Source organism: Silurus meridionalis, chromosome 17 (assembly GCF_014805685.1).
Source record: "Silurus meridionalis isolate SWU-2019-XX chromosome 17, ASM1480568v1, whole genome shotgun sequence".
In the NCBI taxonomy this organism is placed as follows: Eukaryota; Metazoa; Chordata; class Actinopteri; order Siluriformes; family Siluridae; genus Silurus; species Silurus meridionalis.
Window position 1 is genome coordinate 9858112 of NC_060900.1, and position 14096 is coordinate 9872207.

At 37.8% G+C, this 14096-nt stretch overlaps 1 protein-coding gene across 1 annotated transcript; it reads left to right on the forward strand.

The window, feature by feature from the left end:
• Positions 1–1345: 1345 nt before the first annotated feature.
• actr5 (actin related protein 5) lies at positions 1346–11979 on the forward strand. Its single transcript, XM_046872392.1, has 9 exons — positions 1346–1772; positions 1976–2214; positions 4925–5094; positions 5254–5471; positions 5568–5705; positions 8150–8251; positions 8404–8543; positions 9296–9428; positions 11181–11979. Exons 1-9 carry the CDS (start codon positions 1389–1391, stop codon positions 11493–11495), a joined length of 1839 nt encoding a protein of 612 aa, XP_046728348.1. The 5' UTR covers positions 1346–1388; the 3' UTR covers positions 11496–11979.
• The last annotated feature ends 2117 nt before the right edge of the window (positions 11980–14096 follow it).

A 14096-nucleotide genomic window follows, 5' to 3' on the forward strand; every position in this document is an offset into this window, starting at 1 on the left:
ACTGCTGAGGGCAGGAGGTTCTCATCCAAGATTCTACAGTGCATGACCCTGTTCATGTGGTGAAGAAGTCTTCCTGTACCCTTAGCAAAAAAACAGCCCTGAAGAATAATGTTTCCTCCTCTATGTTTGACAGTGGGGATGGTGTTCTTGGGGTCTTTCTGCATTTCTCTGCCTCCAAACATGGCTAGTTGAGTTTATGCCATAGACCTCAATTTTGGTCTCATATGACCACATCACATTTTCCCAATACTTCTCTGAAGCATTCAGGTGTTCATTAGCAAACTTCAGACAAATCTGCAGTCGCCATGGCTTGCTCATCAGGGATAAATGCACACCATTCACCTTGACTGTTGATTTCTGTTGTGAAAAGCGCTATAGAAATAAACTTGACTTGACTTGTTGACTGTTCATGTGCATTCTTGAGCAGAAGGACCTTGGTGTGTTTTCTTGTTGATTGTGGTCTCAGCTCCCTTGAGATCATTAACAAGCTCCTCCCGTGTAATTCTGCACTGAACCCGTACCTTTCTCAGAATCATCCTTATCCCATAAGGTGAGATTTTGCATGGAGCTCCAGAGCAAGCGTGATGGACTTATTTTGTATTTCTTCAATTTTTAAATTATCGTGCCAACAGTGGTCTCTTTTTTACCAAGCTTCTTTCTGATGGTCTTGTAGCCCATTCCAGCCTTGTGCAGGTCTACAATCATGTCCCTGATGTCCTTTGACAGCTCTTTGGTCTTGCACAGGGGCGCCGTTAGGGGGGTGCAGAGTATGCCAGGCATATGGGCCCAAGAGAACGCTAGGGGGCCCCACAATCATCAATTAAAATTTTTCCAATTAGTTTTTTTTTTTAAGCGTACATACACACATATATGTATGTATATATATATATATATATATATATATATATATATATATATATATATATATATATATATATATATATAGGGGCCCAAAATTCTGTCTTGCATACCCCCCTTAAAACTGTTAATTGCGCCCCTGGTCTTGCCCATGGTGGTGGAGAGGTTTAAATGAAAGATTTCTGTGACTGGTGTCTTTTATACACATAATGAGTTGTTATAAGGAGTTATTTCTTAAAGGGATTTAAATAAAAAAAAATATTAATTTAGTATTTTATGCTTTAAGTCCATCAGTTTGTGATGGTTAATTTACTAAATGTTTACGGGAACCTTAATTAGATACAAAGTAAGCCTTGATAAATATAGACTACTTTTAACGTAGCCACAAATTATTTTTATGTCATCCTAAAGTATTATAATGCCATATTTCACTCCTGTTGCCAAACTAGCAAAATGCAGCATTCTATGTGGAACTTTGAACAAGGGCGCAAAACGCTCCGGATCCATTTGGAGGTGACACCCGGTTCAAAATGATGTCCGGCGTCAGTCTGCCTTGCAACATATTTACGTTTCAGGACGCGAAGTGTTTCCCTGACCCTGTGTTCGAAGTAAAACCTGAATGTGTACACCCGTTTCCAGCTCCGATAGTAGTGGATAATGGATCTTTCCAAACGAGAGCCGGTTGGGCTTGTGAAGGAGAAGAATTTGCACTTCCGGGGTTGCTGTTTAAAACGGTGGCGGCGCGAAGCAGAGGAGCAGCACGGAGTGAAACTCAGGTCGGCAATGACATCCCCAATCTAGAGCCGCTCCGGTGGCTGCTGAAGAGTCAGTTCGACCGCAATGTTGTGGTTAATTTTGAGATCCAAGAGCTCATGGTGGACTATATCTTTGTTCACCTCGGAATTGGGACTGAGGTAAGACACGACTTGTATACCAAATGTACATAATTCATAATGCCATTAATTCACAGATCTTCTGCAACACAATGAACATCATCTGTTCTGATCTGTGTTTACTGAGTTTGGTCTTTTAAAAACGCTGTCTTGTGGCATTAAGCCACGTTAAGTGTTTTAGAATGTATCTAAATATTTATTGTGTGGCTTTTTTCTGTAACCAGGGTCATGTGGAGCATCCACTGGTCTTCACTGAGGCTCCATGCAACCCACTTCACTGCCGGCAGATGATGTCTGAACTGCTGTTTGAGTGTTATGGAGTTCCTCAGGTGGCATATGGTGTTGACAGCCTGTTCAGTTTCTACTACAACAGCACACAGTGTGGTCTCGATAAACCTCACACAGGCCTGGTGTTGTCTTCAGGATATAACTGTTCTCACGTGTTGCCCTTCATCAATGGCAGGTGCAGAGCTTTAGCTTATTTGGCTTGTGTTTTCCTCAATACTTTATATAGCACTTAGATGTTTATGTTTCAAAATCTGTACAGCTACAGCTTTACATTTATGGCATTTGGCAGATGCCCTTATCCTGAGTGACTTGCATTTATCTTCATTCATACAACTGAGCAGCTTTGTACAGGGTCTCAGGAGTGGCAGCTTGGTGTGGCTGGGACTTGAACTCATGACTTTCAGTCCAATTCCTCAACCACTAAGCTACCATGTCCCTATTAAAAGAGCATATTTCATATGTCATGACCCAAGTGGTTAGTAGTTAGACCCTGGTAGTATTGTTCTCTATATTTTTTATTTTTTGTATTTATTATTATTATTATAGCTGTAGTAAAGAAGTGCTCACACTGGCTACAGTTGTACTGGAGTATTAGTGTAACATAATGTCTATCCTGTATTATACTGACACTGTGCAATATCTCCAAACATATTCTCTTGTTTAACTCAGTTGAACCCTTGCATGAAATCCCCCCTGTTAGGCATCATCACATCATTAATATGTAGTTTTACTGGTAGCAGCAGAGACATGACTTTGTGCTTCAGTAGGGAATTTGTGAAGTATCTCATGTCAATTATTCTATGTACTAGTTGATCCAGATAAAAGTCACATCAATGACAACTCTTGTTTGTACTCAATGGTTGGTTAGCTTATGTGACAGAATGGATGTTGCATGTCACAGAATGACAAAAAGAATTTTAGTTTTTGTTCATACTAATATGTGCTGCACCAACATCTCTTTCTTAAAACTTACAGTGAGAGCTTGATTCAGCTGGAAATGTCTAAGACCCCTTCAGGGTAGCAGATCGGTCCTGTATGTCAAACAGTATTAATAGACTCTTACGTTTAATTACAGCTTCTGTGTTGCAATTGATGTTGACTGCATAAAAGAAGAACGACATTTTACTGTTTAATTTAAGAAAGAAGCTGCTCTTGCCAGTTTTAGTTGTGCTCTGTGTACTAAAACTCCTATCCTCATAAATGATCATTAGTCTTCTATGATTCTTACAGGGTTAAGCAGTCCTACAGCATACACAGCCAAATCAACTTACTTTTCATAGACCACCAGGTTCTTTTAAATGACTTTCACTTTTTTGTTATACTTTCATAAAATGCTGATTCTTCATTGAATGGAAGTCTATAGTTGTGAATCGGGCAAGATACCCTTTTATTATTGTTAAGGTTTAATGATACTACATTATCATAATATTATTTAAAACCCACCAAACTGTTTGCTCCCAGAGGGACGTATGTGTATATTACTATATATTTATTATTACCAAACAATATTTTAGTAGCAGTAGTAGTTAGTAGTATAAGGCGCTTAACCTGTTCTGCTTCAGGGGCACTGTATCATGGCTGACCCCAGCTTCCTAACTTTGCTGGGATATGCAAAGGAAGGATTTCAGTACAAGTACATTTGACAAGTAAAAAGCCTCTAGGAGTAGTAGCAGTATTGTTGTTAGTAGTAATAATTGTATTGCTTGATGCTGATAGTTTTAGATCCACCGTCCAATACTGTAGGTTAATAATTTTTAGTCTCCCTCCTTTAGTTTCCACCATCTTATTCTTCTTTCAGTCCTCACTCTTCCCCTCTTTTTTTTACCTCAAAAATCATTCTACAGACCACCATCCGATGCTGTCTAGCTACACTGTCCCCTGCCAACACCTTATAGTCTCCAATCTCCTTCAGGTTGCATCTCCTGCATAGCACATAGTCCACCTGTGTGCACCTTCCTCCACTCTTATTCGTCACCCTATGATCCTCCTTCTTCTTAAAATAAGTGTTCACCACTACCATTTCCATCCTTTTAGCAAAATCTACCACCATCTGCCCTTCCACATTCCTCTCTTAAAACCATACTGACCCATCACCTCCTCATCACCTCTGTTCCCTTCACCAACATCCCTATTAAAGTCTGCCCCAATTACTAATTGTTCTTTCCTAGGTACAATCTCCTCCACTTCATCTAACTCACTCCAGAATTTTTCCTTCTCCTTCATCTCACCACCCACTTGTGGAGCATAAGCACTGATGACATTTATCATCACGCCTTCAACTTCCAGCTTCACGTTCATCACCCTATCATAAACTCTCTTCACCTCCACTACACTCTTACTGTACTCTTCCTTCAGAATCACCCCTACACCATTTCTCTTTCCATCCACAGCATAAAAGAACAGTTTAAACCCACCTCCAATATTCCTGGCCTTACTCCCTTTCTACTTGGTCTCCTGAACACACAACATATCTACCTTTCTCCTCTCCATCATATCAGCTACCTCTCTCCCTTTACCAGTCATAGTACCAACCCGAACCTCCACTCTCCTACACTTCTCTATTCCCTGCTGTTTCTGTAGACATCTTCCTCTACTCTTTCTTATCCTTCGGCCAACAGTAGCCCAATTTCCACCGGTACCCTAACACAACCCTCCCTATTTATCTGGGCTTGGGACCGGCACTACGAGAGCACTGCCTTGTGCAATCCTAATGGCTGGGTTAGGTTGATCATTTTATTGTCAGTATTTATTAAAAGATTCCTCCTACATTTAAAAAAAAATACTATGGTTGCATAATCATCATTAGCTTCATCTTTTTGTTGTTGTTGTTGTTATCAATGCACTTGCTCATCAATTATTGTTCATTACTGTGCATGTTTATGCAGACTGGATGCTGTCAACTGTAAACGTATAAATGTTGGAGGAAGCCATGCCGCAGCGTATATGCAGAGGCTTCTCCAGCTGAAATATCCTGCTCACCAGGCTGCCATCACACCCAGTCGTATGGAGGAGTTAATGCATCAACACTGCTATGTTGCTGTGGATTACCAGGAGGGTAAAGCCTACATGTAGTCTTCTAATACGTTAAATACTAACATTAGCAACACTGACTTGACTAAAAGTATTATAGAAAGCATGGTTTCGGTGCATTGAACCTCAGCAAGCCTTTTCTCTCATAAAATAACTTTTTTCTTCTGTAAATTTCACTACACAGAGCTGGAGAAGTGGCGTAGTGCAGAGTTTTATGAGGCTGAGGTTCACCGCATGCAGCTGCCATTCTCAGGGAAGGTCGCTGGCATGTTCGCGAGCGTGGAGGAGAGACAGGAGAAACGAGTGCAGCAGCTTCGCAGGCTTGAGGAGATGAGCAATAGACACAAAGAAGAGAAACTGCAACAGGATCAGAAAAGACTGCACACGCTGCTTATGGTGCAGGTACATGTAATGCACACGTGCTGAGCAATGCAGAGAGATAAAGGCCTTTTTGTGTTTTCAAAGTGACACGCATCATTTTCTGCCCTGTTTACTCAGGAGCTGTTAGAGGAGGGTGCAGTGGAGCAGTTTCATAGGCGGCTGATGGAGCTGAACATGGACTCAGCTGAGGAATTACAGTCTTACATCCACAAGCTCAGTCTAAGCGTGGAACAGCACAGACTAGTTAGAGCAGAGGTATATATATATATATGTACGTGGTGTGTGATTATGTTGAAGGAACTTAAACTGAGTTACAATACAGTGGCCAGGGTCATACAGAGGTTTTTCCCAAGATGGGTTTCACTCAGAACAGGTCTCGCAAGGGTCGATCAAAGAAGTTGAGTCCTCATGCTGTGTCAGGTGCAGAAGCTGGCTTCAAAAAAACAGACTCATGAGTGCTGCCAGCAGTGCTTTAGAGATTACAGAAGGTCCGTTTTGAAAGTCGGTTTGCCTGGCCGTCATCAGAGAAGGAAGCCTCTTCTGAAGCTGGCCCACAAAAAGCCTGCAAACCGTATGCTAAAGACAACCTGTCCAAAAGCCTAAATTACTGGAACCATGTCCTGTTGTCTGATGAGATTATGATATACTTGTTTGGCTCAGATGGTGGCTAGCATGTGTGGCGACGCCCTGGCGAGCAGAACACAGAATATTGTGTGTTGCCTACAGTGAAGCATGGTGGTGGTAGCATAATGGTCTGGGGTTGCATGAGTGCTGCTGGTACTGAGGAGCTGCGGTTCAATGAAGGAAACATGGATTCCAACATGTACTGTGACATTCTAAAATAGAACATAATGCTCCCCTGGAAACTGGGCTGAACAGCAGTTTTCCAACATAATAATGACCCCAAACACACAAGACAAATGCCTTGCTAAAGGTGAAGATGATCAAGTGGACAAGAGCCTGCTAGCATCTAGATGCTCTGTGATGTCATTATGGAGGAGTGGAAGAGCATCCCAGAACCAACCTATACATCTCTGGTGAATTCCATTCCCAGCAGGATTAAAGCTGTGCTTCTTTTCTTCTTTCAGCTGCTTCCCCTTTCATACCCCCTGTCCTCTACATCTGCCTCTTTTAAACCAACTACCTGCATGTCTTCCCTCCATCCATAAACTTCCTCCTTTTCCCTTCCCTCTTTCCTCCTGCTTGGTGGCTCCATCCTTAGCATTCTCCTACCGAAATACCCCATGCACATGTCCAAACCATCTCAATCTCGCCTCCCTCACCTTGTGTCCAAAACGTCCTACATGCGTGGTCTATCTAATAAACTAGTTTTTAATTCTGTCCATCCTTGTCACTCCCAACGAAAACCTCAACATCTTCAGCTCTGCTACCTCCAGCTCCACCTCCTGTCTTTTACTCACTGCCAATGTTTCTAAACCATGCAACATCACAGGTCTCACCACAGTCCTATAAACTTTCCCTTTCACTCTTGCAGATACCCTTCTATCACAAATCACTCCTGCCACTTTTCTCCACCCACTCCACCCTGCCTGCACTCTTTTCTTCACATCTCTATTACACTCTCCATTACTTTGCACTGTTAACCCCAGGTACCTTAACTCCTCCACCTTCTCCACCTCTTTCACACACATGTACTCTGTCTTACTCCTACTGACTTTTATTCCCCTTCTCTCCAGCGTGTACCTCCACCTCTCCAGGCTCTTCTCAACCTGCTCCCTACTCTCATCACAAATCACAATATCATTCGCAAACATCATAGTCCACGGAGACTCCTGTCTGACCTTGTCCGTCAACCTGTCCATCATCACTGCAAACAGGAAAGGGCTCAGAGCTGATCCTTGTTGCAGTCCTAAAGGCAGTGCTAGATAACAATGGTATATATATTAGGGCTGTCAAAAACAACGCGTTAATGCGAATTTATTTTAACGGCATTGATTGTTAGTGCGTGATTAATGCAGCTCGAATTTCCATTTTTATAAAAAATATAAATAAATAAATATAAAAAAGGGCAAAGTTAAAACCTTCAATGCAACACATTCATTTACAACGTCCTTTTTCTTAATCCATAAACTCCAGCGAAAAATTATTTTTAATCAATAAACATCTGTTTTATTGATGCGCCAAGTCTCAAATCAACCAAAATCCGCCATGATTCACATATCCGGCAAATAAAACTGTCCGTGTGAAAGCAAAAGTTTCAATTGGTGTCCTGATGATTTACTTAATTTGAAAAACCATAATTGCTTTAATACATTTACAGGAATATTTATGTAAGTTTGGTTTCACTAATAATAAACATCCATATTTGTCCATGCCCATGTTGATTAGAGTGTTAAAATTTGTAAGTATTAATTTAAGGTACATTTAGAACAGAAAAAAATTGCAATTAAGTTGTAAATAATCACAAGTTAATATTTTAATCTCCCTATTATATATATAATTAAAAATAAACCCTTGTGACATTTAACCATATGAATTGAAATGAGAGGAAAAAGTAAAATGCATAATTAGACTTTAATATTCACTTGTTATTCAATCAGAGTAAATAAATGTAAATAATTATGGATGACCATTGTTAATCATGTATCTAGTTTGGTTAATGTGTGTGTGTGTGTGTGTGTGTGTGTGTGTGTGTGTGTGTGTGTTTTCTGTTTGTTTTTGTCCTTTTATGTTTTTAGATTTCAGATTTGGAGCAGATGGAGCAGCCTGCAGATGAAGGTGATATTGAGGTTGATGTAACTAAAGAAACCTCTGAACATGAGAAGGCTGATAATATCCAGGTGATAATAAAACTTTACTTCTTTATACAAAGTTAGGGAATAACTAAAGACCATGTCTGAAGCTTCACATTCTTCCAATTTAATTTCCAAATGAAGCCTGGACTAATTTGGGCTGTTTTTAATTCCTTATTATATATACCTTTGGTCCGTAGCCAGTGTTTAACATGGCAGAGTACCATCAGTTGTTCGTGGGAACCGAGAGACTGCGAGCACCAGAGGTCCTGTTTCGTCCGTATCTGATTGGTGAAGAGCAGATGGGCCTTATTGAGGCATTGCAGTTTGTACTAGAACAGTGAGTTCATTTCTTATATTTCTGACCTAACACTGGATTTAAGACTTGACAGATTATCATTTCTTAAATAAAATTAATTTAAATAATCAATTCTTGTTCACCATCGTTCATTCTGTTTAGGAATGGTGACAATTGTAGGTTACTCGATAGATAATTTAGTGGTTAACAAGTTAACTTTACTGGGTGCATAATTAAATTACAGTATGATTTACAGTGAGATAAAAATGGTTTCCTTCTGAAATCATCTAGCCACCAGAGGGCATTGTTCCCCACTCCAGATACATTTTCTTTCTTCTTTGTGAACCCAGGACCAAAAAATAAAATTCATGTTTTTTTTTTTTATTCTTACATTTGCCATTTTCTTACCTTTGATTTTTCTACTCAAGCTAAAATAGTTTTAAATAAGAATTAAATGTATTTATGTAATACATTGTTTTAATTGCACAGGTCGATATTTTTAGGTTGTTGTAAGGGGTGAAAGATAAATGATGCGCAAAATTGATGTTGCTTTTTCCACATTTGGTTGGTAATTGATAGAAAATTGTTTTTGTTTGCTTTGATATAAAACACTGATTGCAAACTGCAAGTTTATATATATATATATATATATATATATATATATATATATATATATATATATATATATATATATATATATATATATATATATATATATATATATATATATATATATATATATATATATATATTGGGCTTTGATGTTTTTTTAACACTACGTTTGTGTTGTGCAGGTACTCTCCAGAAATGCAGGCAATGCTAACTGAAAATGTTTATCTGACTGGAGGAAACCTCCTTTATCCTGGAGTTAAAGAAAGAGTTGAGAGAGAGCTGCTTGCTATGAGGCCATTCCAGTCACATTTTAAGGTAACAGAGCAATACATATCCGTTTTGAGTCTAATTCCTCTCAAGGTATTTTCTTCATACGGTCTCATGTCAACACTGGCTTGCTCATTGAGGATAAATGTATAGAGACTTATTTATAAATTTCAAATGTACATTACTAATTTATACAAATCTCGGTGAAACTACTTGGTGACAATCTTTTTGTTTTGTTTTTTTTACTGTCGAGTAAACTAGTAAACTATTATTTCCAAAAGTATTGGGTCACCAGACTTTTCTTCTATATGTGATTCTTTTCCAAACCACAAAGCTGGAGGCACTCAATTGTACAGGACGTCAAGCATTCACTTGAACTTGGAAACCCAAACCTGTTCCAGCATGGCAATGCCCCTGTGCACAAAGTGAGCTCCATGAAGATCTAGTTTACATGCTTTGGAGAAAAAGGTCTTGAGTGGTCTGCTATAGAGCTCTGATCTCATCCCAACTGAACACCTTTGGGATGAAATGGAACGCTGACTGCACCCCAGGCCTTCTCACCTCACCTACATCAGTACCTGCCCCTTGTGGCTGATGAACACAAATATCCATAAGCACACTCAAAATCAAGTGGAACATTTTCCCAGAAGAGTGGAGGGAAATATTAGAGCAAGTTGGGACTAAATGTGGAATGCAATGCTCAAAAATCACATACCGTACTTATGACCAGGTGACCAAATACTTTTGGCAATATAATGTATGTACAAATATGATAATTTATAATCAATTATTGATATTTTCATGTGTACCCTTTATCATAATATATAAAAATACCTGAAACACTGTTATTAAAGGCACTTTGAAGGTGTCACATGATAAATCTTAATTAGGCCAAAGATTTTCTGTGTTAATTTCTATGCAAAACATTGGTATAAAAAGATAATCCTCTTTTTGGCTCAGCAGAAAAGTTATTCTGAAAAGTGTAGAACACAAGGTGATATAAATGGCACAATGTGCTGTGCATTGCCATTATATTTCCTTTCAGTATCTAGACTATCATACACTCATCTTATATACTGTCATGGGTAAAAGCATGTACACTCTGTGTCATTTCTATGTTTTTGATAAATCAGGGCCAAAAATGACAACTGTGTGCCTCTCACAAATTTCAACAAACATCTCACAAACCTCTGGTGACCACCAAAAACACTTTTCCTCAAAAAAGGAAACCAACATCAGAAACCCAGTGGGGAAAGAAAACTATATTTATAAGTCAGTACCATGTCACCATGGTTTTCTGCAAGCGTTTTTCAGTCGTTGTTTTAGATGTTTAGCATAAATCTTTCCCCGAGCAGTATGTTGTGTACAGTTTTATACGTAAATGTAATTTACATGCAATTTATTGTTTTGTAACATTTAAACATTTCTATGGATTTCAGTAAGATGGAACTTCAGAAGGAACATTTTATTATTTATGCATTAAATCACTGGACGGTGTAATGGCATACCCAAAGGTCTTTTTTTTTTGGCTTGTGTTTCGTCTTTGCCTCTGTTATTTTTTTGCACCTGCCATTATCTACCAGTCAACATATTCATGAATGAGCAAATCTTTAAACGTACTTTGTTTTGGTACCAATGTAATATAATTAATTACAAATTAATTACATTTTAGTAATTGTCAATATTGACAGTAGACAAATTTACAAGTTTACAAAGAGTTTAAAAGTATGTCGCTAAAAAATGTAGTATATATTATGATTTTTACAGCGTAGAGAACAACTCTTTTTCTGGGTTTCCCAGGTCTCGTTGGCATCTCGGCCGTCTCTGGATGCCTGGTTTGGGGCACATGAGTGGACTTTAAGAAACGCGCCGGGATCTCCTGGCTGGATCAGTCGCCAGGACTACGAAGAGAAAGGGGGAGAGTACTTAAGTGAGCACTGCTCATCCAACATCTTCATTCCCATGTTGATCAGCAAACCAGGAGCACGCAGTAATGAACTGTCATTCTCAGCCACAGAACATGCTCAGGAAATTAGCGCTCTAACGACGAGCTCGAACACCAATGTGACCAGTGACTCAAACAGTGGAACTTCAGGGGTTACAGTGTCACAATAGACACTGTTGCGTGCATTTTCATATCTCTCAGTTTTACATGTTGTCCTAATGGAGGAGATCGAAGTGGTGTTGCTATCTCTGTTTTCAGAAGTTGCCCCATAATAATGGATTTATTACTCTATGAATTGCAGATACAATGGCAGTGATTGTTTTATGCTGGACAAAGTCTGGTCAGACAAATCACCATTATTTCCATTTTTGTCTGCATACTGAGACAGTGTAGTTTTCTAACAATATAATTCATTCATTGTGTAAATTCTGCTACTTTTTGCAGCACTCCTGTACAGCAGTTTTTATGGATATTGACAGATTTATTTTAAACAATTAAAAACACACTGAAAATAGCTAAAAATGTTGTTTTGTAAATTATATTAAAAAAAAAATAATGTGCTGTACAATTTATGAAAATTTCCCATTTTTTGGCTGCAAAGTGAGAGTGTATTCCAATAAAGCAGGTTTACCATTTTGTAGAAACCTTCCTTCAGATTCTGTGGCTGCATCAGTTATTTATTCTAACCCTTCTGACTTACTCACTGATTTATTAAGGCACTTGGCGACATGTCGTCTAAGCAAAGTTACAACATACAGTCATTGTAGTTCAGCTGTCCAATGAATTGCAAATGTATCATCTGTATTATTTTTTGTTACTGAGCATTCTTACTGTGATTTGTCTCACTTATATGATGTCTAAACATTGTAAAGAAGTATTTACTTTTTGAAATAGGCTTGCTGTTTTTATTAACGGAGGAGGAGATGTGGCAATAAGTGTAGCAAGTCCTATTTTCTTCTGGAGCTAAAATCTTGTAAGGTAAAAGTGACTTTTAAACAGTTTCTTAATCCCATATAATAGATATTGCATAAGCAGATTTGTGTGCTTGTTTGTCTATATTGCTATAATGGGTATAGTTAATGTTTTGGATTCAGAATAGATCTGTATGAACGAGTTAAGTAAGTGTAATATATATATATATATATATATATATATATATATATATATATATATATATATATATATATAGTTGTTTTGTTTTGTTTTATCCGAGCATTATTACTATATTTTATGCAAAGTAAGAGTAAGGAGGTCTGGTATGTATAGATTTAAAAAATGTAACTCAGAATTTGTCAGTGGTGCAGGACACAAAATTTCTCCTACATCAACCTTGGTAAATTAAGTCTTTGCACATCTTGCTTTCTGCTCAGTGACACTATTATGCTGAAAGTTAATACTACAGTATCATTCAACAAGGAAATGTTAATGATACACCATTCTGTACAAATGTGTTCTACCGTATCTATACAATTGTATTTGTGGCAGCTGCTTAGTGAAGGCTCACATTTGGGTGTGATGGTCAGGTGTTCACATAACTTTGTTTGTGGCATTATAGTGTGTCTGAGCTGGTGTATAATAGAGGTGTAGAAATATATCACAAAATCCATTCCTGCTATCCCGATACAGTGCTGAGTGTGGATTTACTTCATATTTCTATTGCATTTGGACTACTTTTATAATAAAAATCAAATAAACTGTGGAAAATCATAAAATGTAGACAAATGAAAACCATAAAAAAAGTCTTGCAAATGTATAAAGATTAGCTACTAGAATTATATGCAGCTGTATGTGCACTTAAAAAAAAAAAAGTATGAATATAATAATAAAATAATAATTTTACATTTTAATAATTTTACATAATAAATATTACATTTGTAGCTGAAAGAGTCTAAAATGTAAGAATGTATTTGCTACATGTCTGGTTTCCATAATCCTACACCTAAACATACCCAGCTGTGCCTATGTATCTACTAAATACCAACGTTCTTGCAAAAGAATTTTTGTCTGCAGGCAAAAACAATGATTTCTTCCTTCCTTCTTTTTTTTTTTGTGATGAAATCTGGAACCTCTGTGTGCTCTGTTTTTTTAACCCTAAGCAGACCCTTAGCCATGAGGAGTTATATGTGCAAACAAAATAAAGTGATCTAAGCCTTTCGAACCAAGCTGCATCGTTCTCTTATAATCTTACATGAAAAAGCTGTATGTTCTCTGGTAGTCAACATACTCCTACAGGTACAATACAGTAAAATTTGCGTTAAGTGAACTATGTGCTCTGTTGTCCATAACCGAGATAATCCATTTACCTGAGAAATAACCATTTATCTCTGTTTCTACTTTGTTTTTATTTGAACTATTTGTTAGACTATTTCTAGATACCCTTGACTGAGTTAGGAGATGGTGTGTGCATCGAAGTGACGCAGAAACTGTTTTACTTTGTTACACAATAAAGAATGCTCGAATTATCAGTTTTCTGTTTGAATTATCAGTTTTCTGTATCGTTTTTGTGGAATGCTTAAAGATGATAAATTTAAACTGTAAACAGAGTTTAGACCTCAGGGGAGAGGACAGGGCTGCCCATTTTCTGCTGAAGTACCAAATAAACCTTCCTCTTATTTCCATTTTTACATATTTTTCCATCACAACATAATCTAAAGTTTCTTTTGTCACAGAGTAACTGCCTCTGTAAGCTTCATACACTTTAGCTGTATAGTCTCTCTTTTTCTGCTTATAGATGCTCATACCTCGTAACTAATAAAAACTTTCAAAATCAT